This window comes from Rhinoderma darwinii, chromosome 3, assembly GCF_050947455.1.
Source record: "Rhinoderma darwinii isolate aRhiDar2 chromosome 3, aRhiDar2.hap1, whole genome shotgun sequence".
NCBI lineage: Eukaryota > Metazoa > Chordata > Amphibia > Anura > Rhinodermatidae > Rhinoderma > Rhinoderma darwinii.
Window position 1 is genome coordinate 374,545,434 of NC_134689.1, and position 26,295 is coordinate 374,571,728.

General features: G+C 41.9%; 1 protein-coding gene across 3 annotated transcripts in view; it reads left to right on the plus strand.

Moving 5' to 3' along the window:
- The window catches only part of ADGRL1 (adhesion G protein-coupled receptor L1), a 399,972-nt gene that overhangs the window by 367,754 nt on the left and 5,923 nt on the right, over positions 1 to 26,295 (plus strand). For all 3 annotated transcript variants that reach the window (XM_075858739.1, XM_075858740.1, XM_075858741.1), the window contains 10 exons: positions 270 to 475; positions 2,977 to 3,147; positions 3,481 to 3,690; positions 3,868 to 4,088; positions 4,934 to 5,000; positions 16,762 to 16,853; positions 16,984 to 17,152; positions 18,308 to 18,515; positions 18,617 to 18,742; positions 26,089 to 26,106. In XM_075858739.1, the coding sequence (XP_075714854.1) occupies positions 270 to 475; positions 2,977 to 3,147; positions 3,481 to 3,690; positions 3,868 to 4,088; positions 4,934 to 5,000; positions 16,762 to 16,853; positions 16,984 to 17,152; positions 18,308 to 18,515; positions 18,617 to 18,742; positions 26,089 to 26,106 (1,488 nt within the window). The remainder of the gene's footprint in view (positions 1 to 269; positions 476 to 2,976; positions 3,148 to 3,480; positions 3,691 to 3,867; positions 4,089 to 4,933; positions 5,001 to 16,761; positions 16,854 to 16,983; positions 17,153 to 18,307; positions 18,516 to 18,616; positions 18,743 to 26,088; positions 26,107 to 26,295) is intronic.

Sequence of the window (26,295 nt, forward strand, 5' to 3'; positions counted from 1 at the left end):
TATTGTGGTTTAATAAGCAATATGGAAGCCTTGTGGTGGAGCCTCTTCCTTTGAACAAAGATGTAGATGTGATCAGTGGTGCTGGTGTTTTTTTTTAATTTGGGTATAAAATGTAGGAAACAGATTGGTCTTCTTCAGCTTCTTCCAGTATGGTGGCAACAACCTATCACTATCTTTCTTATGTTGCATTTTTACTCTTCGTATCTTATTATTTATGGAATCTGTTGTCACTGCCGTTCCTGACCTAATTTACATATTTTCTATCCTAGGGGTTGTGAAAGTTGTCTTCATCCTGTACAATAATTTGGGCCTCTTCCTGTCCACGGAAAATTCCACTGTACGCTTTGGGGGAGAAGGCAGCTCCTCGGGACACTCTTTAGTTGTGAACTCGCAGATCATTGCAGCTTCGATCAATAAAGAGTCCAGCAGAGTTTTCCTAATGGATCCTGTTATTTTTACGCTGCCACATTTACAGGTGAAGGAAAAAATATAGATGTAAAAAAGGAGAATAGAAAACATTGTATGTGAAAGACAAAAAAACACAGAATGTAAGAAAAAAAGGATAAACTGGTTTGAGGAAATATGTAAAAAAAAAAACAGATCTTGTGGAGACATTGTAGACTACGTGAAATTTAAACGTACATGATAACGGTAAGGCTGATCTGAAAGACAACTTTTAAGACACTTTTTTTATTTTATTTTTTTAAATGAATCACTTTTTATTGAACATAAAGGATATCATACTACATAAAATTATATAGTCATACTACAAATAAAAACACCTAAATATAAACTTTCTCCCTCCCCATGTGTATGACCACAATTCAGTACATACCTCTCAATCAGTAGTACCCTATGTTTGTATCTCACACAAGAATTAGTGGCCCTTTAACCCAGTCCCAATATTCCTCTCCTAACTAGAGTTTTTGATGCCAAGCCTGGACAGTCTATCCATTTTCCCCATTGTCTCACAAATTTATTAGACACCTTTCTTTCTTTTAGAATAGATCCACTTTCCCATCAAGATGGTCGAGTTTTTAGGAGTTAATCATTTCCGTCATTCTGGGAGGAACTGCCTGTAACCTATTTTAAGAATTATTTTGCCAGCTTGGTAAAGTATTTTTGCGATGGCCAATTGCTCCATATTGTCTCCCAAGACATCACCAACAAAGCCTAGAAGGCCTACTTTCCGATCCATAGGGATGTCTATTCTAAATGTTCTATTAATCAATTAAGACGCCTATTTACACACAGACAATTTGTCAGACAAGAAGGTTTCATAAGAAAATATAGGAGGATTCCTCCAGAACGTTTCATCTATGGTCCAAAAATATAATTTTTTAACCAATGGAAGTCTGATCTGTCAGTCAAATAATTTACGTTACAAGATTTCTCTGCAGAGGGTCATTATCATTAGAGGTGGCCATAAACATTAGATGGTTATTGGCAGATTTCATCATAAAATTTAAGGAAAATTAACATTTGTGTGCTAGCAGTAGCTTAACCCCTTACCGACATCAGCCGTATATATACGGCGCATGCCCGGTGGGGGAATATGGAGCGGGCTCACGGGCTGAGACCGCTTCATAGAGCGAGTGTGTCGGCTGTGTGTTACAGCCGACAATTCCGGGTAACGAGCGGGATCCCATTCGAGCACGATCCCGCTTGTTTAACCCGTGAAATGCCGCGTTCAATAGCGAACGCGGCATTTAAATTACTAAAAACAGAGGGGCGACCCCCTGTAATGTTCCAATGCCCCCCCCCCCTCGGCGAGATCGGGGGAGTCGTTCGTTGGCATGGCTGCCTGGGGGCCTGACGAAGTCCCCCAGGTCCGGCATCTGTGTACTCCTATTGCAGGGCTTCATAGGAGACTGTATGAATCGCGATAAACTGCAATACATTAGTAATGCAGTTTATCGTGCAAGCGATCTAATGATCGCTGGTTAAAGTCCCCTAGGGGGACAAGTAAAAAAAAGTAAAAAACATTAAAATAAAGTTCTTTTAACCAATAAAAAAAATTACAAAATTAAAAGATCAAAAAAAAAACCTTTTCCCATTTTCCCTCAAGCCAATGTAAAAAAAATAAAAAGCTAGCATAACTGGTATCGACGCGTCTGTAAAAGTCTGAACTATTACAATATATCATTATTTAGTCCGCACGGTGAACGCCGTAAAAAATTAAACATTAAAACCATCAGAATTGCTGTTTTTTTGGTCCCTTCTTCTCCCACAAAAAATTCAACAAAAGGTGATCAAAAAGTCTCACGTACCCCAAAATGGTACCAATATAAACTACAGCTTACCTTGCAAAAATAGGCCCTCACACGGCTAAATCGACAAAAAAACAAAACTTTATGGCTCTCAGAATGTGGCGACAAAACCCAAATTTGATATTTAACAATCAGTTTTTTCCTTGTAAAAGTAGTAAAACATAAAGAAAACTATATAAATTTGGTATCGCTGTAATCGTATTGACCTGCAGAATAAAGTTAACATGCCGATTTTATCGTACGGTGAATGCCGTAAAAACAAAACCACCCAAAATGTTGAGGAATCGCAGTTTTTTTTCCTATTCCACCCCACATATATTTTTTTTCTTGTTTCCCACTACTTTATATGGTACGAAAAATGGTGCTGTCAAAATCTATACTCGTCCCGCAAAAAACAAGCCCTCAAATGGCAATATTGATGGGAAAAATAAAAGAGTTTTGGCTTTTGGAAGGTGGGGAGGAAAAAAAAAAATTTTAATCCGAAAAATGGCTGCGGAGGGAAAGTGTTAATGGGGTTTTGACGGAGTTTATTCTTAAACTAGAAGAGTATGGGTGTAGTAGGCTTTGCAGGTTGAGTTAAATATTTGCAATGTGCTGTAAGATTGTATAGGGTACGTGTTATGATGAATATAGCAGATCATAGAAGAGTGTAGGGTTCAAGGAGCACATCATTTTACAATTTAGCATATGTATCTTTTTTTTTTAGTCGAAGAACCACTTTAATGCCAACTGCACCTTCTGGAATTACTCTGAGCGCTCGATGTTGGGTTTTTGGTCTACACAAGGTTGTCGTTTGCTGCATACTAACAAGACCCACACAACCTGTGCGTGCAACCACCTGACTAATTTTGCTGTGCTGATGGCCCATAGAGACATGGTGAGTGGACATTTACTGCTATGATTTTATTAATATTTGGTTGTTTCAGGTTAAGATTTCATTACTTTATTATTATTTTTATTTGTTTATTTGTTTCTATTTTTTGTATTACTGTATAGCTCAATATTTTTTGCTCTTTGGGATTGAAACTCCCTGTGATGTATAACGTCCTATGTAAAACCAAGGATAACACCTACGAGATTACAAAATGAGCCATGCTATATCTGTACATTCCTGTTTTTACCCTTCTTGTTTTTTACCCAGTTTTATTTTGGAGGACGTGTACAACAAATGCTTGGAGATTTTGTTCAACACGATGTTCTGTTTTCTCAGTACCAGGGTCGTATAAATGAGTTGCTTCTCTCTGTCATCTCATGGGTGGGAATAGTGATCTCTCTGGTGTGTCTCGGAATCTGTATATCTACCTTCTGCTTCTTGAGAGGTCTCCAGACTGACAGAAACACCATTCATAAGAACCTGTGTGTCAGTCTTTTCCTCGCAGAACTTCTTTTCCTCACCGGTATCGACAAAACACAGTACCAGGTACAAGTAGCCTTCTTTCCCCACGCACCATCAACACTGTCTATATAGACTCAATGACATTGACCTTTCCAACTTGATATCTCATTCCTTCTCTAAATGTCTACAGAAATGTTGTCATTATCATTTCTCCAAATCTTGTCCAATCACTTGGTGGTGACCATGTCGTATTTCCTTTAGGTGGTATGTCCCATTTTGGCTGGTCTCTTGCACTTCTTCAGCCTGTCGGCTTTCTCCTGGCTGTGTCTGGAGGGTGTTCAGCTTTATCTTATGTTGGTGGAAGTGTTTGAAACAGAACATTCCCGTAGAAAGTACTACTACCTCTGTGGCTATGTGTTTCCTGCTCTTGTTGTGGGGATCTCTGCAGCTGTGGACTACAGGAGCTACGGCACAGATAAAGCGTGAGTCTTCGTCTGTCTCCTATGGTCTCAGTATATACTATTCTATATATTGAACCCAACTGTCTAAGGGCTGGTCCACACGTAAAGGAATTGCTGCTGAAAATTTCTGCAGCAATTCCAGGGGAAATTAGCAGAATTTCCATTGCGAAAAAACCGCACCATTTCCTGCGTTTTTTACTGCAGAAAATGGTGCGTATTTTGCGCCGTTTTTCTCAATGTTGGGAGATGTGACGTCTCCTCTCAAAAACGCAGCAATTCTGTCCACTTTCCGCAACAGGAATTGACATTCTGCAGTACAAAAAAAACACACCGCAGGTCAATTTCTGGTCGGAAATTTTACGCAGCTCGTGGATGAGATTTGTTAAATCTCATCGACCATGCTGCTACTGTATTCTGCTGCAATTCCGGATAGAAAATACGCAGCAATTCCAGCACATGTGGACAAGCCCTTACACTGTCTCCACCCTTGTCATTACATGTCTCTTTAACGATACTCTCTGACTGTTTCCAAAAATATTTAATCTTCCCGATGGTCTCAATCCATGTCAATCATTTTCCATCAATATGACTTCATTGTTCACAAAGTCTTATATCGTCTCCAGTTATTTAGTCTTCTCTCTGAGAGTCTCACATATTCTATATCCATGTAACTGCTCTCTTAGACTGTCTTGTATTGTCTCGAACAATGTAATTCTGCCCTTTAACATTCTCACTCATCCTGTGTAACTGCTCTGTGACTGGAAGTGTCTTCATCTCTCATTAATTACGTATCTGGATGTGGCTGTTTCTCTGCGTTTCTATCAATGTTCCTCACTGTCTGTTTTGCGCTTCTCTTATTGTCACAGTTGCTGGCTGCGAGTTGATAATTATTTCATCTGGAGTTTTATTGGCCCGGTTTCCCTTGTTATCGTGGTGAGTAATGATACTGGTGTCCTTTCTCTTTAGCGCACTGTCACTGCTTAACTTTATCCGGCACTATCCACTATCTTCTCTGCTCTCCTACAAGTATCCTTTCTTACCCTTTTCTCTCTTCTCTTTTCTTGGCCTTTGTATAACACAACTAGGCACATTTATTATGTGAATGGTGCCGGTGTTGTTAGGTTATGGGTTATCGTCAATGGTGTATCCCTAATTTATTATCATGCTTAAACTATATAAAAACAGTTTATTCAAGGGAGTACGAGCAACATGTTGCACATTCTACACCTTATTCATGAAGTCCCACCAAGCGTCTGTACGTTTTTTCAAAAAGTTGCACATAAGCAGGACCTCAGAGGATTTATATATTCCATTCATCTATATAGTAGACATCACATGGAAAGCACCAGTTTACATCAACTAGTACCACTAAAAATACCCATTCTCGTGGGCATCTCATGATCCATTGATACATGTGCCGGGACTTCTGTATTGTTTTCTTCTTTCTTCTATCTTCTCTACTGCTTTCCTCTAAGAGTTTCTGTATTTAAGTTTTACCTCCGTTCTCCTCTGTTTTCTAGTATTTTATATACACTTCTCTAGCTATTTTTATTTTCCTCATCCCTCCACTATAATGCATTTAGTTATTGGAGGATTTTTCTTGTTTTACGTAAATGAAGCTCAATCATTGTACAATTATAAGTCATTCAACTTTCTAATATACTTTAAGGAAAATGTATTAAGTACCCTAAGCCAATTTTTGTGGCGTTGAAATGTGTTTTTTTGGCAAATTACGACAACTTTGCTTGCGACTTTTGAGGTTTTACACAAGCTCTTTTTTTAAAAGGTGGGTGGAGCTTCACACAAGGGCAGGGCCATCTGCTGCTCGACACATTTACTATAATTTACGCCAGAAACTAGGATAAATTAGAGCGCAAATCTACTCCAGCTGGAGTAGATTTGAGTTTCTGGCGTACACGGACAGACAGAGATGTTAGGTGCATTTTACTCCAGCTCTCTTCATATTGGCTTATGAATCGATAGTCTTAATAAATTCCTCCCTTTGTGTTTCAATTCTTCACAATTTTCAAGATTTCGGCCTGCTGTTAGTGGATGAAAATATTCTTCTTTATATCCTGAGGCTCAAAAACCATAGAGACTACAGACTAGTCCAGCTGAGAAGTGAATACAATTGTATTCAGTCTACACCGCGTTCCAAATTATTATGCAAATGTTATTTTTCGCTGATTTTCCTAAATAGTCGATGCAAATGACAGTCAGTATAATCTTCAAGCCATCAACCGTTGGAGTATAATGTAAATTTTATTGAACAAATCTCCTAATGATAACAGATTTTTTTTTAGAAGTAAAAAACTCAAAACGCACTGTTTCAAGTTATTATGCACAACAGAGATCAAAACATTTTAAAGGTTGTAAAGAGAACGAAAATGGTAATTTGTTGAATTTGCAGCATCAGGAGGTCATATTTACAGAACTCAAAAGCTCTTTCAATCAAAAAAAACTTAGCAGGTCAAGTTACATGTTAACATAGGACCCCTTCTTTGATATCACCTTCACAATTCTTGCATCCATTGAATTTGTGAGTATTTGGACAGTTTCTGCTTGAATATCTTTGCAGGATGTCAGAATAGCCTCCCAGAGCTTCTGTTTTGATGTGAACTGCCTCCCACCCTCATAGATATTTTGCTTGAGGATGCTCCAAATGTTCTCAATAGGGTTGAGGTCAGGGGAACATGGGGGCCACACCATGAGTTTCTCTCCTTTTATGCCTATAGCAGCCAATGACACAGAGGTATTCTTTGCAGCATGAGATGGTGCATTATCATGGATGAAGATAATTTTGCTACGGAAAGCACGGTTCTTCCATTTGTACCACGGAAGAAAGTGGCCAGTCATAAACTCCACGTACTTTGCAGAGGTCATTTTCACACCGTCATGGACCCTAAAGGGGCCTACCAGCTCTCTCCCCATGAGTCCAGCCCAAAACATGACTCCGCCACCTCCTTGCTGACGTCGCAGCCTTGTTGGGACATGGTGGCCATTCAACAACCATCCACTACTCCATCCATAAGGACCATCCAGGGTTGCACGGCACTCATCAGTAAACAACACGGTTTGAAAATTAGTCTTCATGTATTTCTGAGCCCACTGCAACTGTTTCTGCTTGTGAGCATTGTTTAGGGGTGGCCGAAATAATAGCTTTATGCACACTTGCCAATCTCTGGAGGATCTTACACCTTGAGGTTCGCGGGACTCCAGAGGCACCAGCGGCTTCAAATACCTGTTTGCTGCTTGGCAATGGCATTTTAGCAGCTGCTCTCCTAATCCTATTAATTTGTCTGGCAGAAACCTTCCTCATTATGCCTTTATCTGAACAAACCCATCTGTGCTCTGAATCAGCCACAAATCTTTTCACAGTACGATGATCACGCTTAAGTTTTCTTGAAATATCCAATGTTTTCATACCTTGTCCAAGGTATTGCACTATTTCACGCTTTTCGGCAGCAGAGAGATCATTTTTCTTTCCCATATTGCTTGAAACCTGTGGCTTGCTTAATAATGTGGAACGTCCTCCTTAAGTAGTTTTCCTGTGATTGGGCACACCTGGCAAACTAATTATCACAGGTGTCTGAGATTGATTACAATGATCCAAAGAGCCCTAAGACACAATACCATCCATGAGTTTCATTGAAAAACTAATAATTAAATGTTTATGACACTTAAATCCAATGTGCATAATAATTTGGAACACAGTGTAGACAATTCAGTCAGCTAAATACATCAGCAGCACAAATCTCTCTCCAACTTGCTACAACATATCAGCCTAGAGTTCAGGCTACTTAGCTCATCAAGGATTGCCTGGACACAATACAATTGCAGCAAACCACCAGCTTTGAGATGTATTATGTCTGTATGGGTTTTAAGCCACTGACAACAAACAGAGATCTTAAAATTGGCTCGGAAATTCAAACGCAAAGTGGGGAATTTATTAAGACTGGCGTTTCATACACCTGTCTTATTAGAAGGAAAGTTGGCGTAAGATACGCCACATTTATTAACTGGTGAACACCTCTTAATAAATATGTCGCATCTTTCAGCTGGCTATGCGCCGTCCATACCCCTATAAAATAAAAAAATATATATACTCCACTCACCACTCCTCTTCTCCCCTCTAAATCTCCTTAGCATGCCGCACATAATAAAGATGTAGCAGAACACGGCTGTAATAAGACATATCCGTTCTTTCTGTGGTGCGGGCTCCCGGGTCATGCACGGACCGTAAAAACTACGGTCGTGTGCATGGCCCCATAGAAATTAATAGGGTCGCAATTCTCCCGTGGATTTTCGGTGTAATTGCAGCCGCAAAAGCACGTTCGTGTGCATGAGGCCTTAGGGTATGTTCAAACAGTGTTTTGGTAAGGCAGAAAAAATCTGCCTCAAAATTAGATTTGAATTGACAGCGTTATTTGATGTTTATTTTTGCGGGTTTTTTTAAGCCGTTGAAGCTAATGCAAAAGACGCAGGCAAAAAGGCTCCAAACGAGCGCCGCAGGTATTTTCTGCCTCCTATTAATTTCAATTGGAGGTCAGAGGTGGAAACCACTTGAAGACCATCAGCCCCCCCACTCACAGTAAAATGACTATGAGCCCGTCACTCACAGTAAAATGACCATCAGCCCCCCACTCACAGAAAAATTACCGTTAGGCCCCCATTCACAGAAAAATTACCATCAGCCCGCCACTCACACTAAAATGACCATCAGCCCACCACTCACAGATTCCTCCTGTAGATAGTGCCACACAGCCCCTGTAGGTAGTACCACACAGCCCCCTGTAGGTAGTGCCACATAGCCCTCTTATAGGTAGTACCCCACAGCCCCCTTGTAGGTAGTGCTACACAGCTCCCTTGAAGGTAGTGCCTTCTTCTGGAGTGGAATCCAGGGTCACATCGTCAGGGATTCCACTCCAGGAAAAGCCCCTGACGTCTCTGTCCATTTATGGACAGTGACGTCAAGGGCTTCTCCTGGAGTGGAATCCAAGGTCACAGCGTTGGCAACGCTGTGGACGGGGATTCTGCTAAAGGAGTTATCCCTGATGTCACTGTCTATATATCGACAGAGACATCAAGCGCTCCGTCCAGGAGCGGAATCCCCGCCACAGGGGGATTCTGCTCCTTCAGGGAGCTACAGAGACGTTAGTAGATAGCAGAGCAGGGAGATACCTCCCTGCTCTGCTATTGTGTTCAATAGTGTTTGCGTCTTTAAGGACGCCAGCCATAGGGGAGCCCTCATGCCCGGTGTCGCCGCTAGCAGCCGCTTCGGCTGCCACAGCGGTAGCGACGCCACTGAGAGAAGAAAGGCCCAGGCGGAAAGGCCCTGCTCCAGCCTCAGTCTCTCACACTGTGTGAAACAGCTTCATGCTGATAGGACAGCGTCAGAGGCTGTAAGGTAGCTCCACCTCAGGAGAATCGCTGCTGTTGGCACCCATTTGTCCAGTATAGCCTCATTTGCAAAAAAGCTCATAACTTTTAAAATAATAAACTTTTTGGGACATAATTTTCACTAGTATTATCAGGGTGACAGTGCCTATTAGATTAGCTAGGAGATTGGGCATTACTAAACTACTGACAAATCCTCTTTAAAGAGACTCTGTCACCACATTATAAGTGCCCTATCTCCTACTTAAGGAGATGGGCGCTGTAATGTAGGTGACAGTAATGCTTTTTATTTAGAAAAACTATCTATTTTTACCACATTAGGAGCGCTTTTAGCTTTATGCTAATTTGTTTCTTAATGCCCAAGTGGCGTGATTTTACTTTAGACCAAGTGGGCGTTGTACAGAGAAGTGTATGACGCTGACCAATCAGCGTCATGCACTTCTCTCCATTCCTTTAGTCAGCGCATAGTGACACTGCGTTGTTCGCTATGTGCTGCCTTATACTGACACATTAACGTTACTGAAATGTTTAGACAGTGACTAGACATTCCTTCCAGCCAGGACGGGATGTCTATTCACAATCCCGGCACTTCGTTAACGTTTGTTTGGTACTTACAGCAGAGCAAAGCGTAATCTCGCTGTATCCTGTCATTCACAGCGAGATCTCGCGAGATTACGCTTGCTCTGCTGTAAGTACCACAGAAACGTTACTGAAGTGCCGGGATTGTGAATAGAGATCCCGTCCTGTCTGGAAGGAATGTCTAGTCACTGTCTAAACACTTCAGTAACGTTAATGTCTCAGTATAAGACAGCACATAGTGATCTAGCATGATCCCTATGCGCTGACTAAATGAATGGAGAGAAGTGCATGACGCTGATTGGTCACTGATTGGTCAGCATCATACACTCCTCTGTACAACGCCCACTTGGTCTAAAGTAAAAACACGCTCACTCGGGCATTAAGAAATTAATTAGCATAAAGCTAAAATCGCTCCTAATGTGGTAAAAACAGATCAGATTTTTTTTTTTAGTTAAACAGTTAGTATATACATGATTAGACATTGTTATAATTTTTTTTAATTTTTTCACAAGTCAGGAAATATTATAAATTAGATTCTAATTTATAACATTTCCCTGTGCTGGTCACTAGAGGGAGCAATTCCCAAAATTGCAGCATTGGCATGTGGTAAAGCAACCACATTGCTTTATGCTGCAAATTTGGTACAAACACATACGCTCTAGTGAGCTCACAGAATCCCCCCTCCCTTATCCTGGCTAGTGCCAGGAGAAAGGAGGGGATTGAATGTTCAAGCCTCCTACACTGTGTGCCGCCTTTTTTTGAGCGAATACACAGTGTAGTAGGCTTACATACAGTGGTTATAACACAAAACATACATAAACATGACTTACCTGCTCCTGCCGCCGCCTCTCCCTCCGGTCCGTCTGCTCCCTCCGCTTGCTTCTGAACACATGCCCGAAAGCCGCAACCGGAAGTAGTAATCTTACTGTCCGGCCGCGGCTTCCGGTCAACAAGAAAATGGCGCCGGATGTCGCTCGGCCGAAGACCTTCCATTTGGACTTTGTGGGAGCGGCGCATGCGCCGTTCCCACACAGACGGAGTACAGCATAGTGAATGGAACGGCTCCCGTTCGCATTCTCTATGGGGATGAATGTGCCGTATTCCATGTCTGTATGTGTCGTTAATCGACACATACAGAGGTGAAAAAAAAAAATGGCAGCCCCCATAGAGAAGAAAAAGTTTGAAAAAAAAAAAAAGTAAAACACAAACACAAATAAATAGACTTTTTTTAATAAAACACTAAAAGCAAAATGATCTAAAAAAAGTATTTTTTCGCGACACCCTTCAAGTTCCTTCACTGATTTTCCCTGCACAGCGATTCTCTCCCACTGTCACCCACTGTGCAGGGAACTACAACACAGCCCTATTCACATGAATTCACAGCGGGTGGCCCATACACAGCTGGTGGCCAGGAGCGTGGTTGTGCTGGAGAAATGCCAAAGGGACATCTGCCCCTTCATTTTCTGGATTGGCTGGGGTCCCAGGGATCGGACCCCCCACGACGTAGATGTTATGGCATCTACAAGCGATATGCCATAACATGAAATTATGGAAATACCCCATTAACTGTGTCTTTTCTGTACTATGAAAACACAATGACAGTTAAGGGGTGTCCCACCAAGAGTAATCCCATTTTCAAATATAGGGTCTGTCTGATGAAACCCCTGGCTATTATTAATGGGTGATGCGGTTGGTGTTTACTCCTTTCGGAAAGTAGCATTATACAGCTCTGTTCAGGTTAATGGGTATGTCCCAAGCGAAGGACCGTCTATGACATCCATTACCCTAATAGGACGTTTGGCCAGTAGTTGTCCTGAGAACAATGTGGTCCTGATAATGCACAATGTTCCCTGAAGTCCTATGGAAGCTCACAGATAACATGACAAACTCCGCTCTACTGCATCTGTACCTTGAACTCTGCTTATATCACACTGAGATGTGGAGCTCAGAAAATACAAGTAACGGCACAGCTGTTGCTGACTTCTTTGCATTTGAGAAATTAATTTTTCCATCAAGTCTTAACCAAATGAAGCTTATAATAAAAATGTAAAATTATAGGGGAAAAATGACAATAGGTTTCTCCTAGGACCAATTAGGTATTTTAATTAATATACAATTTTCAATACAGCTTAAGGGTTTTATTTTTTAAGTGATGGCAGACTGACTCCTTTGGAGCATAACTTTGATGGCAGAGCGGCCCTGCGGCGTTATAAGTCGCAATCTCCGTATGTTTTTTACTAAACCAAGACTTACAGTGACAAGGACATTTTACACTGGTGCATCGTTCTGTATACAGGTCCATTAAGTAGGAGGGATATCGCAGAGTATTCTAGTCTTTAATGCCACATTCATTTATTATATATTTTTGAGCCTTTTACATATTTATGGAAAAATATTTTTTTTAAAATGGATGTGCTGGAAGTAACTGTAGGTGAGTGAAATTATCCTGGATACAAGAGGTCATGTGACTACTAAAAAAAACGTAGGGCAAGTTCAGGTTGGTGCCATCCTCTTTTTCCAATGGATGGAGAAACCCTACGCAGGATTTCCAACTCTACAGGGACTAACCAAGGGTCATTGATAGAGTACGGGGTGAACAGGAACAGGGGCTCCTATTCTGCATTAGGGGTGTTGTGGTAGCTCAAACCACCACTGGTAGAGGGGTCCATTTTTATTTTTGTTGTGAGACTCCTATCATTTGTATGTGTGCCCTTGCATGAAGATATACTGGTAGACAAGTTATCTTCTTCTGTACAGTGAGGGCAAGACCAATGGGTTGTCAGAACAGCAGCTGCCATTGCGGCCAGTGAGTTCCGGTGTTTTTAGAGGATTTGCCTGTTACTAGTGAAGTAAGTAAAGGTCAGGGTAATGACGAGAGGCATGATGGGAGTTCAATAAAAAAAATGGCCTTCAATTATGTAACTATCCGTAGCAATCAATCAGAACTCAGCTTTCATTTCTTAAATGCTGTAAAGAAATAAAAGCTGCACTGTGATTGGTTGGGCAACAAAGACAGTGTTTCTGTTAGACAGTTTTCATTAACCATTTGACGAAGCAGAGCGAATGTAATGAGCGGCAGGCAGTCGCTGCATAAGAACAATCATACTCGTCCTTCTGATCGCTCTGGCACAGCAAGCGTCCCCGTGCGTTCAGCATCGGGGCAACATCTGTAATACATAGCTACAGCCCCACTCCAATGGCGAAGGTCAAAAGAACCACTAAAGTTCGCTGTTTAACCCTTTGAATGTTGCAATCAACACAGATTACAGCATTTAACCCCTTAGTGACCAGCCAATTTTAGGCCTTAATGACCATGCTTTTTTTTACGTTTTTCCATCGTCTCATTCAAAGAGCTATAACTTTTTTTATTTTTGTATCGACATAGCTGTATTAGGTCTTTTTTTTTGCGGGACAAGTTTTATTTTTTAATAACACCATTTTGGGGTACATAGAATTTATTGATTAACTTTTTTGGGGGGGGAATAGAAAAAAAACAGCACTTTTGCCACACTTTCTTGCGTCCTGAATTTATGCCATTTACCATGTGGTATAAATAATAAAATGCATTTATTCAGCGGGTTGTTACGATTGCAATGATACCAAATTTGTATAGATTTTGTATGTTTTACTACCTTTACACAGTAAAAACGCTTTTTTTTTTTTTTTAAATCATTTGTTTTTGTGTCTCCATATTTCAAGAGCAATAACTTTTTTATTTTTCAGCCGATGCAGTTGTATGAGGGCTTTTTTTTTTTTTGCAGGACGACTTGTAGTTTTTATTGGTATAATTTTGGAGTAGATGCGACTTTTTGATCACTTTTTATCACATTTTTTTTAAGGCAGGATTCACAGAAAACAACAATTTTTGCATTGTTTTTTATTTTATTGTTTACATCGTTCACCGTGCGGGTTAAATAATGTAATAACTTTATAGTTGGGGTCGTTATGGACGCGACAATACCAAATATGTGTAACTTTTTTTACTTATTTTTTTTTTTTAATAATAATAAAGCATTTTGTAAGGGTGAAAAGTTAGTTTTTCATTTTTCTTTCCACTTAATTTTTTTTATTAATTTTTATTCATTTATTATTTTTTTTTTACTAGTTCCACTAGGGGACTTCAATATGCGATCGTCCAATCGCTTTTATAAAACACTGCGATACTTCTACACGGCACTCTGTGATCACACACCGGGTGCCGGTGGGATGAGAGGGAGCTCCCTCCCTCTCTCCAAAACCACTCAGATGCGGCGCTCGCTATTGAGCGCCGCATCTGAGGGGTTAAAAGGGTGAGATCGATACTGATATCTATCTCACCTATTAGAGCAGGGACGCCCCCAGCCCTCGGCTACCTCTGGCAGCTGAGACCAGGGAGATTTCACGGCTCCCTGCTCAGTTTATTTATTCCGATGCAGCGCTGCAAAAAGGCTACTACGTCAGAATAAAGCCCGTTAGTGGACGCTGTAAAAACACTAATGGGCGGTCACTAACGGGTTAAAGGGAGAGATTGAAGGTGAGACCCTCCGTTTGATCACGTCACAGGGAATAGAATGGGCAGACAGTCCAGTGGCCTTTTAAGAAACGTAGGGCTGTCTGACCATATTATCTGTTGTTAGGACATACTTAGGTACCAGTACACAGGTGATATATGACAGTACATTATAGTTAAAAAAAATAAAAATTAATAACCCGCCTAAGAGATTAAAAAAGAAAAAGTAAAATGGATGAAAAAAAAAAAAGTTATGTAAAAAAGAAAAAATAGGTTAAAAAAAATAAATCTATTTTTTTGCAATAAATAAACTTTATTAAATGTAAGTCTCCAGAGCTAATATGGATATATTTGGTATCCTCTCGACCATAACAAGCGGTACAATAAATGTATACCAATATTTATGATTAACGTTGTATGCCGTAAAAAAAATAATAATTTAAAACTGCAGCGGAATAGCTTTTTTTCAGCATTTAAAATAAAAGTTACTATAAATTAACACATTAAGGGAACCTGCCAGTCAAAGGGAACCAGCATAAAGTAGTGACAGACATGCTAATTTCAGCGGTCTGTCACTCATGTCTGATAGTTTAGAGAACTTACATTTAGAATGTCGCAGCGCCCGCATCGCACTGAGTGGAAGAAGTCTGGCGTATTTTAGAGCTTCCGCCCCCCTGCCCAGCGATTGACAGCTTTCTCCCTATTGCTGTGAATAGAAAGGAAGCTGTCAGTCATCAGCCCAAGGATCCTCCCAGCACGATGCGAGCGCTGCGATGTTTCAAATGTAAGTTCTCTAAAATCACTTAACTATCAGACATATGCAAATACTGAATTCAGCCTTACGAGCAGCTCTGTGGCCGCTATCACTGTTAAGGGACCATGCGGATATGTAGAAGTGTAGATTCTGCCTTCTCAATATGAAATAGCACATTAAGGCTGGATTCACACGACCATGTTACGTCCGTAAAGGACGGAACGTATTTCGGCCGCAAGTCCCGGACCGAACACACTGCAGGGAGCCGGGCTCCTAGCATCATAGTTATGTACGACTCTAGGAGTCCCTGCCTCGCTGCCGGACAACTGTCCCGTACTGTAATCATGTTTTCAGTACGGGACAGTAGTTCCACGGAGAGGCAGGGACTCCTAGCGTCGTACATAACTATGATGCTAGGAGCCCGGCTCCCTGCACTGTGTTCGGTCCGGGACTTGCGGTCAAAATACGTTCCGTCCTTTACGGACCGAACATGCTCGTGTGAATCCAGCCTAACATATGCAGACACGTCAAAAAGAGATACGTATAAAATAATGTATTTAATGAACTTGTTAATTAAATCAACATATGGATGTCATTTAGGGCTCATTCAGACGAACGTGAATAACGTCTGTGTGCTGCGCATTGAAATCACAGGCAGCACACGGACCCCTTGATTTCAATGGGGCCGATCACACATGCAGGAGTATTCACGCAGCGAGAGTCCGTTGCGTGAAACTCACTGCATGTCCTACATTGGTGCGTTATCACGCACCTACGCGCCCATTGAAGTCAATGGGTGCGTGAAAACCACGCACCGCACATGGATGCACATCCGTGTGCGGTGCGTGATTTATGCACCAATTCAATTGAAATTTTTTTTTTTTTAAAAGAGGTGCTTTGTGAGTGCGTGAATAACGCATTCCACTCGCAAAGTTCACTGATGCATAACGCAACACACACGGACCAGATTCGCACGCGTGAATCTGATACGCTCGTGTGCATGTAGTCGTAAAGTCCTGTACTTTGCAACCAAGAAGAATGATGTATGATGGGTCATTTCTACATTAATTCCACAATCATGAATCAGAATTAAAAAAAACATTTACATAAAAATCCCGACCGAAGAATGTTCAAAGGAGCAGAAAAAACATAAAAGATCAAACATTAAAGATTGTGGCCTGTGGAAATGGTGATCTCGGGAGGACCCTAGATAGGATGCGGAGATGTATTATAGAGATTCTGAACTCCTCAGTCACCGGTTTGTTTCTTGTGGCGTCTTAGGTATAATTTGTATATATAGTTATATGGGAGACAAACATCTGTATAGATGGACCCTCTTAAAAAGATCTTTTGGGTTGAATGTTTTTTTTTTTGGATCTTTTCTTGTTGTACCATCACAGCACACATATTGTATCCCCGGGACATGTTCCTCTCCATTCCCCCTGGAGTGATACGTATTTTGTCTCTTATTTTAGGTGAACCTCCTTATCCTCCTGGTCACTCTTCACAAGATGCTCCGCTCTTCTTCTGTCTTAAAGCCCGATTCCAGCCGATTGGAGAACATCAAGTAAGACCTTTCAGCAACCCCTATTACTCTTCTTCCCTTGTGTCCCCCAATTTATAGCTCATACGTTCCCCTTCATCCTTTATTATCAGTTGTATTTCTTAAGACGGGTTTGTTTTTTCTTCTTGCTCAGGTCCTGGGCTTTGGGAGCGGTCACCCTGCTCTTCCTTCTTGGTCTTACTTGGGCATTCGGCCTTCTATTCATTAATAAGGAGTCTCTGGTGCTGGCGTATCTCTTCACTACCTTCAATGCTCTGCAGGGCTTGTTCATCTTCATCTTCCACTGTGCTCTCCAGAAGAAGGTTAGCATGCAACGCATAACATCTGTAACATGAGGCTTGCGGGGAGTCTCACAAATAACATGGCCATTGCTGATGACCACTCCACTGCAATTATACTCCGCAGAAACCTCAAGAAAATACGCTACACACCGAACTCGCTAACCTGAAAACTCCTATTTTTGTCATATACACAAAGTATTGCTCTATTAACCCCTTAGTGACCAGCCTATTTTAGGCCCTAATAAACAAGAATTATTTTTTTTTTTTTTTCGTTTTTCCATCGTCGCATTTAGAGAGCTATAACTTTTTTATTTTTCCGGATTAGTTGTATTTTTTATGTGCACCATTTCGGGGTACATATCATTTTTTTATTAACTTTTATTAACTTTTTTGGGGTGGGAATAAAAAAAAACCCAGCAATAGTTCTATGCATTTAAAATTTATGCTGTTTACCGTGCGGCGTAAATAACACGTTATCTTTATTCTATGGGTCGATATGATTACGGCGATACCACATATGTTTTGGTATGTTCGGTATGTTTTCGGTAATAGACATATAGCTAGGGCAGGCCTGGGGGCCTTTGTTAGGCCCCGGCTGCCATGACACCCCATCGGAGTCCCGTGATTGCATTTGCGGGCCGCCGATGGGTGACAGAGAGAGCTCCCTGCCTCTGTAAATGAATTAAATGCTGCAGTCGCTTATGACCACAGCATTTAAAGGATTATATGGCTGTGATCAAAGTAAACTGCCATCGCTACCATTGGAGCAGGACCCCGGCTGTCATCAGACAGCCAGGCATCCGCTCCAGCCTACACGGGACACCCGTGCAGGAGTTAGACTAGGCTGCCGTGAAAAGGCGGTGACCTAGCCTAAGGCCCCTTAGTGACCGCCGTGAAAAGGCGTATTGGTGGTCACTAGGGGGTTAACACACAGGTAGTGAATATTGGTGAATAAAGGCAAACAAACAATACAACACCCAATGCAATTGAGAGCGTCACAATGCCGGGAGAAACAAGTCCCTATATGCATTATACTCTACTAGATAATGAATGCGGCTCATGATGCCTCAGTTCTGTTACTAGTTCAGTTCGGTAGGATAGGCCTAATTTCCATGGTTTTTGGTCCGCCCCACAGGTTGCCTCCATGCTAATATTGTATATCCACTGCCCCTGCAGGTACATAAGGAATACAGTAAATGTCTGAGACACTCATACTGTTGTGTGAGGGGCCCAGGAGCTGAACACGGAACCTTGAAGTCTACTGTGAATAGTCGATATTACACCCAGAGCCGGATCCGCAGGATGTGGAACGATACAGTGAGGAAACAGACAGAATCCTCCTTCATTGCTGGAGACCTCAATAGCACCCCGACTCTGAATAGAGGTGTGTGCCGATCATTTCTAGTCTCATATATCGTAGTATGGTGGTTTGCTTTATGTGATCTTGGGACCAGACTGACTCTTCTTTATTGCCCCCTCCTCCAGGCACTATGGGAAACCACTTGCTGACAAATCCTGTGTTGCAGAGTCGTGTTGGCAGCAGCCCGTACAACACACTTATTACAGAGTCTGTGGGTTTCAGTCCATCCTCCCCAGGATACAATGCCACTGGTGAGACGCGAAGCAAGAACTAGTTAATTTTTCAGATATTTATGAAGACTATTAGTAGGTCTTTCATAAAATAAAACAAGTCTGCACAGCTACACCTCAAAACAGCCGTAATCCCCAACAATTTACATCTGCGCTTAAAACTGTGTTGCTATCTGTCTGCACATAGATCAAACCCTCTGTAGATTCTAAATGGTCTGGATAATAAATGCCCCAAGGTTATTGTCAGGCACGATTTGTCAGATATTAAAGGATCTCCCAAACAATGTACTAATGGGCAGTTTGATGACATCCAGTTGCCTTAAGGGGGTTGGAGAGCATTCTCTTTTTAGAGATTTTTTTATATCACCTTTTTTTTACTAACTAAAATCAGATACTGAAACATATTCTTGTTTTCCGATATATTTTTTTATTTTCTGATATTGATATGATCATTGGGGTCGCCATCTTGCTTAAAGAGGCTCTGTCACCAGATTTTGCAACCCCTATCTGTAACGTTTTTATTTTTAAAAAACGAGCATTTTTGGCCAAGTTATGACCATTTTCGTATTTATGCAAATAAGGCTTGCAAAAGTACAACTGGGCGTGTTGAAAAGTAAAAGTACAACTGGGCGTGTATTATGTGTGTTACATCTGGGCGTGTTTACTACTTTTACTAGCTGGGCGTTGAGAAGAGAAGTATCATCCACTTCTCTTCAGAACACCCAGCTTCTGGCAGTGCAGACACAGCCGTGTTCTCCAGAGATCACGCTGTGACGTCACTCACTTCCTGCCCCAGGTCCTACATCGTGTCGGACGAGCGAGGACACATCGGCACCAGAGGCTACAGATGATTCTGCAGCAGCATCGGCGTTTGCAGGTAAGTTGATGTAGCTACTTACCTGCAAATGCTGATGCTGCTGCAGAATCAACTGTAGCCTCTGGTGCCAACACGATGCAGGACCTGTGAGTGACGTCACAGATCTGCACTGCCAGAAGCTGGGCGTTGTGAAGAGAAGTGGATGATACTTCTCATCAGAACGCCCAGCTAGTAAAAGTATTAAACACGCCCCGATGTACGCACATAATACACGCCCACTTGGACTTTTACTTTTAAACACACCCACTTGGACTTTTGCAAGCCTCATTTGCATAAATACAAAAATGGTCATAACTTGGCCAAAAATGCTCGTTTTTTAAAAACAAAAACGTTACTGTAATCTACATTGCAGCGCCGATCTGCTGCAATAGCAGATAGGGGTTGCAAAATCTGGTGACAGAGCCTCTTTAAGCTGGTTCTCTGCTCTGTTAACAGCAGTTCAGATATTTGCTTTACAGCAGCCACATGGACATAGGAAATTTGAGTCTAGAGATGACTCCTATAGGAGACTGCAGTGGGCATGATCTGTGACCTGTACAGAGGTCACTGTGCAGGGAGGAGGAGGACTTGGCTATCCCAATCACCTATTATCAGTGGTGTGATCCTTTGTTATCTGTATAGAGGTGTTACATTTCATTGTAATCCTGCCTGTGATGAGGATGAGAAGTGATCTCTAGAGAACAGGAAGTGTCAATCTATTATGAGGCTCAGTGGCAGGTGTGAAAGCTGCAAGATTTTAGGATTTGTTTTAATATAGACAATTAGATAGAATTTTTGAAAAAACACCACTGAAAATTAAAAATACAAAGTTTAATATATAAAAACTTGAAAGTAATTTTCTTATGTCACATTCCCTTCAAATATTCTGCATACCGAGTAGACTTGCACTTTATTGCACCTACCACTAGGAGGACTGAATGCACGCACCTCTGGAGTTTAATAGCTAAATGTAAATTGAATTAGGTGATAAATTGACTTAAAGGTAGAATAGACTTTGGCTCAGAATCCAAACCATTCATGAAACTTTAGAGTTTACTGTAAGGGTATTTTCACACGCACTAATTACGGACGTAATTTGGGCGTTTTTGCCCCGAATTACGTCCGAAAAATGTGCCTCGATAGCGTTGACAAACATCTGCCCATTGAAAGCAATGGGCTGACGTTTGTCTGTTCACACGAGGCGTATATTTACGCGCCGCTGTCAAATGACGGCGCGTAAATAGACGCCCGCGTCAAAGAAGTGACCTGTCACTTCTTTGGCCGTAATTGGAGCCGTTATTCATTGACTCCAATGAAAAGCAGCGCCAATTACGTCCGTAATGGACGCGGCGTTCAAGCGCCTGCACATGCCGTTACGGCTGAAATTACGGGGATGTTTCCTCCTGAAAACATCCCCGTAATTTCAGCCGTTACGGACGCTGTCGTGTGAACATATCCTAAGGCTGGGTTCACACGAACACATTAACGTCCGTAATGGATGGACGTATTTCGGTCGGAAGTCCCGGACCGAACACACTGCAGGGAGCCGGGCTCCTAGCATCATAGTTATGTACGACGCTAGGAGTCCCTGCCTCTCCGTGGAACTACTGTCCCGTACTGAAAACATGATTACAGTACGAGACAGTTGTCCTGCAGAGAGGCAGGGACTCCTGGCATCGTACATAACTATGATGCTAGGAGCCCGGCTCCCTGCACTGAGTTCGGTCCGGGACTTCCGGCCGAAATACGTCCGTCCATTACGGACGTTAATGTGCTCGTGTGAACCCGGCCTTAGATAAATATCAGTTGTATTTTAGACTATAAATTGGAAAATGTAACACCAAATACAAATGATGTCACTGGTATCATGTATGAGCTCTGTTCCAGCCAGCAGATTCTATCAAGGTGTCTGTGTCGGTCATGTCTGAGTGTATTTGTCATCCTGTACATCAGCTGATGATCTCATTGCGTTTGTACATGTCACATTAAATGTGTGTACATGTCCTTGCGTGTTTACTCAACCAAACATGGGTGTCAGTAACTGCTTATAATCATATGTAGGATAGCAGAACAGCACAGCAATACAATATTTAAAGAGCAATTCCATACTGACCAATCTGCACCAGGTACCATGGAATGAAGGGTGAAAAGCCAGTGACGCACCTACCATAGAGAGCGCACATAACTGGTTCCCCTCTTTGGCATTGCGCTGTCATAGCATTGACCTGACCCCACCACTAGGTGTTGCTCTCTGCATAAAGCTCTCACACTAGCTATTTAAGCCATATGCAGTTAGCTCCCTCTAGTGGTGGCTATCTGCAGGCAGAATTATACAACTTATCATCAAGTCAGAAAAACAGAGCCCCCCCTCCCCCCCATGCAGATATATTATAAAATTAATCAGAACAGGATTTTGGACCTAAAAAGGAAATGGAGTGGAGTGGAGCCCATTCCGAGTTTTACTATATGGCCCTTGGTGATAACTGCTCTGGGCACCATTGTTTCATGAGTAGACTCATCCAAGCTCAATGTTTGGACTGCATCATGGTCCCATACGAAGACTGGATGAGGGATAATACATTTCATACTTGTTTTTAAAGTGTCCCTCCAATCTCCTGCCCGATCTGACATCAGATGTGGAGAGACAGTAGTGCATGCTGGGCAGCACAGTCGTCTGGGCGAGTGATTGGAATTGAAGAAACACTTTAAATCACCCCTTATACAGTATTTAGGAGGATGATTGCATTTCATGTGAAATCCTCTTTAAATTTGTGCGCTTAAAACAGCTGGCAAAGACAGAAAGTAAAAACAAATTTCCTTTTGCATAATTAAACTAATATTCTAATCAGAGCCCAGGCAGCAGAGACTGCAGTCAGAATTCCATTAATATATTGTTAGAATAACTTTAAAAAAAATAATTTAATAAGATGCATCATGTCGCTCACCAAATCTGATGTGTCCATTTTCATATTCCATTCTACCATTTATCCTTAATCTGATCTGTCAAAAACACCATGTACAGCGGATACAATGCACAGAAGCGTGGGCAGCAGGGAACCATTGTCGCCACTGCGCATCTTAGTTTTCAGAAATGTACTCCTGGTACAATAGGCAGAGCCGGGCAGCACAAATGGATTTCTAATGGTCAACTACAGCAGGCTGCTGGGATTCATTCCAAATAGGAACACAATTAATACAAATGGTGAATAACACAATACACCAGCCCAGCAGGACCCATGTGTACAGCAACCTCCTCACAAGACTGAGTGCTGCCACATTTATTCAGTTGGCTGAATATGTGCACTACATCAAAGATGCCAGTCATTGGCACCAACAGAGCGAAACTTTAGAAAACTTTGGACCATGCACCTTCTTAGATTTTTGAGCCAAGTTTATGTTCTGTGTGTACTCGTTGATATGTACTGGTTGGACCACTGAGGTGCAACACTTATGATGTTAAGGCCATTGGGGCAGCGAATACATATATAATTGTGATGTAACCAACCTTTACACCGATTTTTGGTTGATTTATTCATATACATTGTATGACTAAAAGTATGTGGACACCTGACTATCACACCTACATGAGCTTGTTGGACATCCCATTCCAAAACTATGGCGGTTTATATGGAGTTGGGCCCCCTTTTGTGGCTATAACAGCTTTTACTCTTTTTGGAGGGCTTTTCACAATATTTTGCAGTGTTTATGGGGGACTTTTGTGCCCATTTAACCCATCAAAGCATTTGTGAGGTCAGGCACTGATGTTGGAGGAGAAAGTCTGGCTCACAATCCGCATTACAATTCATCCCAAAGGTGTTGGATGTAGCCACGAGAGTTCCTCTACACCAAACTCCTTACACCATGTCTTTATGGACAGGGGCACAATCATGCTGGAAGAGAAAATGACCTTCCCCAAACTGTTACCACAAAGTTGGAAGCTACAATTGTCCAAAATGTCTTTGTATGCTGTAGTATTATCAATACCCTTCACTGAAAGTAAGGGGCCTAGCCCAAACCCTGAGAAATAGCCCCAGGCCATTATTCTCTGCCACCAAATGATACAGTAGGCATTCTGGTAGGTAGCGTTCTTCAGGCATTCACCAAATCCAGATTCCTCTATCAGACTGCCAGATAGTGAGACGCGATTCATCACTCTAGCGCTGTGGAAACGTGTTCTCTAGAGTCTAGTGGCTACATAGTTCATACCACTCCAGCCGAGGCTTGGCATTGTGCATGGTGATCTTAGACTTTTGTGTAGCTGCTCGACCATGGAAACCCATTTCATAAAGCTCCTGGCGCAAAATTCTTGTGCTGATGTCACTTCCAATGCAATGCACAGAAGCGTGGGCAGCAGGGAACCATTGTCGCCACTGCGCATCTTAGTTTTCAGAAATGTACTCCTGGTACAATAGGCAGAGCCGGGCAGCACAAATGGATTTCTAATGGTCAACTACAGCAGGCTGCTGGGATTCATTCCAAATAGGAACACAATTAATACAAATGGTGAATAACACAATACACCAGCCCAGCAGGACCCATGTGTACAGCAACCTCCTCACAAGACTGAGTGCTGCCACATTTATTCAGTTGGCTGAATATGTGCACTACATCAAAGATGCCAGTCATTGGCACCAACAGAGCGAAACTTTAGAAAACTTTGGACCATGCACCTTCTTAGATTTTTGAGCCAAGTTTATGTTCTGTGTGTACTCGTTGATATGTACTGGTTGGACCACTGAGGTGCAACACTTATGATGTTAAGGCCATTGGGGCAGCGAATACATATATAATTGTGATGTAACCAACCTTTACACCGATTTTTGGTTGATTTATTCATATACATTGTATGACTAAAAGTATGTGGACACCTGACTATCACACCTACATGAGCTTGTTGGACATCCCATTCCAAAACTATGGCGGTTTATATGGAGTTGGGCCCCCTTTTGTGGCTATAACAGCTTTTACTCTTTTTGGAGGGCTTTTCACAATATTTTGCAGTGTTTATGGGGGACTTTTGTGCCCATTTAACCCATCAAAGCATTTGTGAGGTCAGGCACTGATGTTGGAGGAGAAAGTCTGGCTCACAATCCGCATTACAATTCATCCCAAAGGTGTTGGATGTAGCCACGAGAGTTCCTCTACACCAAACTCCTTACACCATGTCTTTATGGACAGGGGCACAATCATGCTGGAAGAGAAAATGACCTTCCCCAAACTGTTACCACAAAGTTGGAAGCTACAATTGTCCAAAATGTCTTTGTATGCTGTAGTATTATCAATACCCTTCACTGAAAGTAAGGGGCCTAGCCCAAACCCTGAGAAATAGCCCCAGGCCATTATTCTCTGCCACCAAATGATACAGTAGGCATTCTGGTAGGTAGCGTTCTTCAGGCATTCACCAAATCCAGATTCCTCTATCAGACTGCCAGATAGTGAGACGCGATTCATCACTCTAGCGCTGTGGAAACGTGTTCTCTAGAGTCTAGTGGCTACATAGTTCATACCACTCCAGCCGAGGCTTGGCATTGTGCATGGTGATCTTAGACTTTTGTGTAGCTGCTCGACCATGGAAACCCATTTCATAAAGCTCCTGGCGCAAAATTCTTGTGCTGATGTCACTTCCAGAGGCAGCTGAGAACTGTAGTGAGTGATATAACAGATGTATAGGTGATTTTTACACTCAACGCGCATCAACACTCGGCGGCCCCGCTCTATGAGTTTGCATAGTCTAACACTGTACGGCTGAGTTGTTGTTACTCCTGGACTCTTCCTCTTCCCATTAATAGCACTTACAGTTGACTGGTGCAGATCAGAAATTTCACAAACTGACTTCGCAAATGTGGCATCCTATGACAGTTCCAAATTTAAAGTCGTTAAGCTCTTCAGTGTGACCCCTGTTACTACCAATGTTTGTCTATGGAGGTGGCATGACTGTGTGCTTGATTTTATGCACCTGTTACAATCGGTGTGGCTGAAACTCCTAAACTCAATAATTTGGAAGGGTCCACATACTTTTGTCTATAAAGGATAGGAGTACCTGTCATTATGATTTTTCTGGTCTTTGTAACTGGAAAGGGGGGGATGATGGGGAGAGGGGAGGAGCAAGACGAAGGCAGCTGATTGGTCAGAGCCCACAATACAAGTCTCTTACATCACACCAGGAAGGGCCTGCCCACCCAGCACTGTTATAGAGTGAAAATTATCAATTACAGAAATTTCCAGGAATAAAATTACCCAAAATTTGCAGGTTACACACAAAATTTCTAGCTGCAATTCATCTATTACTCATCTATAGTTGCCTAGGGAGGGATTGAGATTTTGGTTTTTAATGACAGGTACTCTAAGAGAAAAAAAAAACAGTTTACCATAGCCACTTCTATAGGAAACCCCAACTGCGTTCCCTGGTTAAAGACATTATCATTTATATTTCCCTGTAGACCCCTCTTTTGCTATCCATCTAATAATTTCTTCTTCTTCTCTTTCTTTTTTTTCCCCGCTGCAACAACAGGAAGTTTCAGAGATCCTAGTAAGTATTGAACTGCTGTCATCTAAATGATACTTCTGGTCATACTGCAGCCACCACTAGGGGGATTTATGAGTTTACTGCATACAGGTTTATTAATGAGTTGAACGTATTAATGTATGTTGTTCTCTAAAACTCCCCCTAGTGGATGCTGAAGGCAGGCAGAATTTTATCTTTGGACTTTATGTCTAT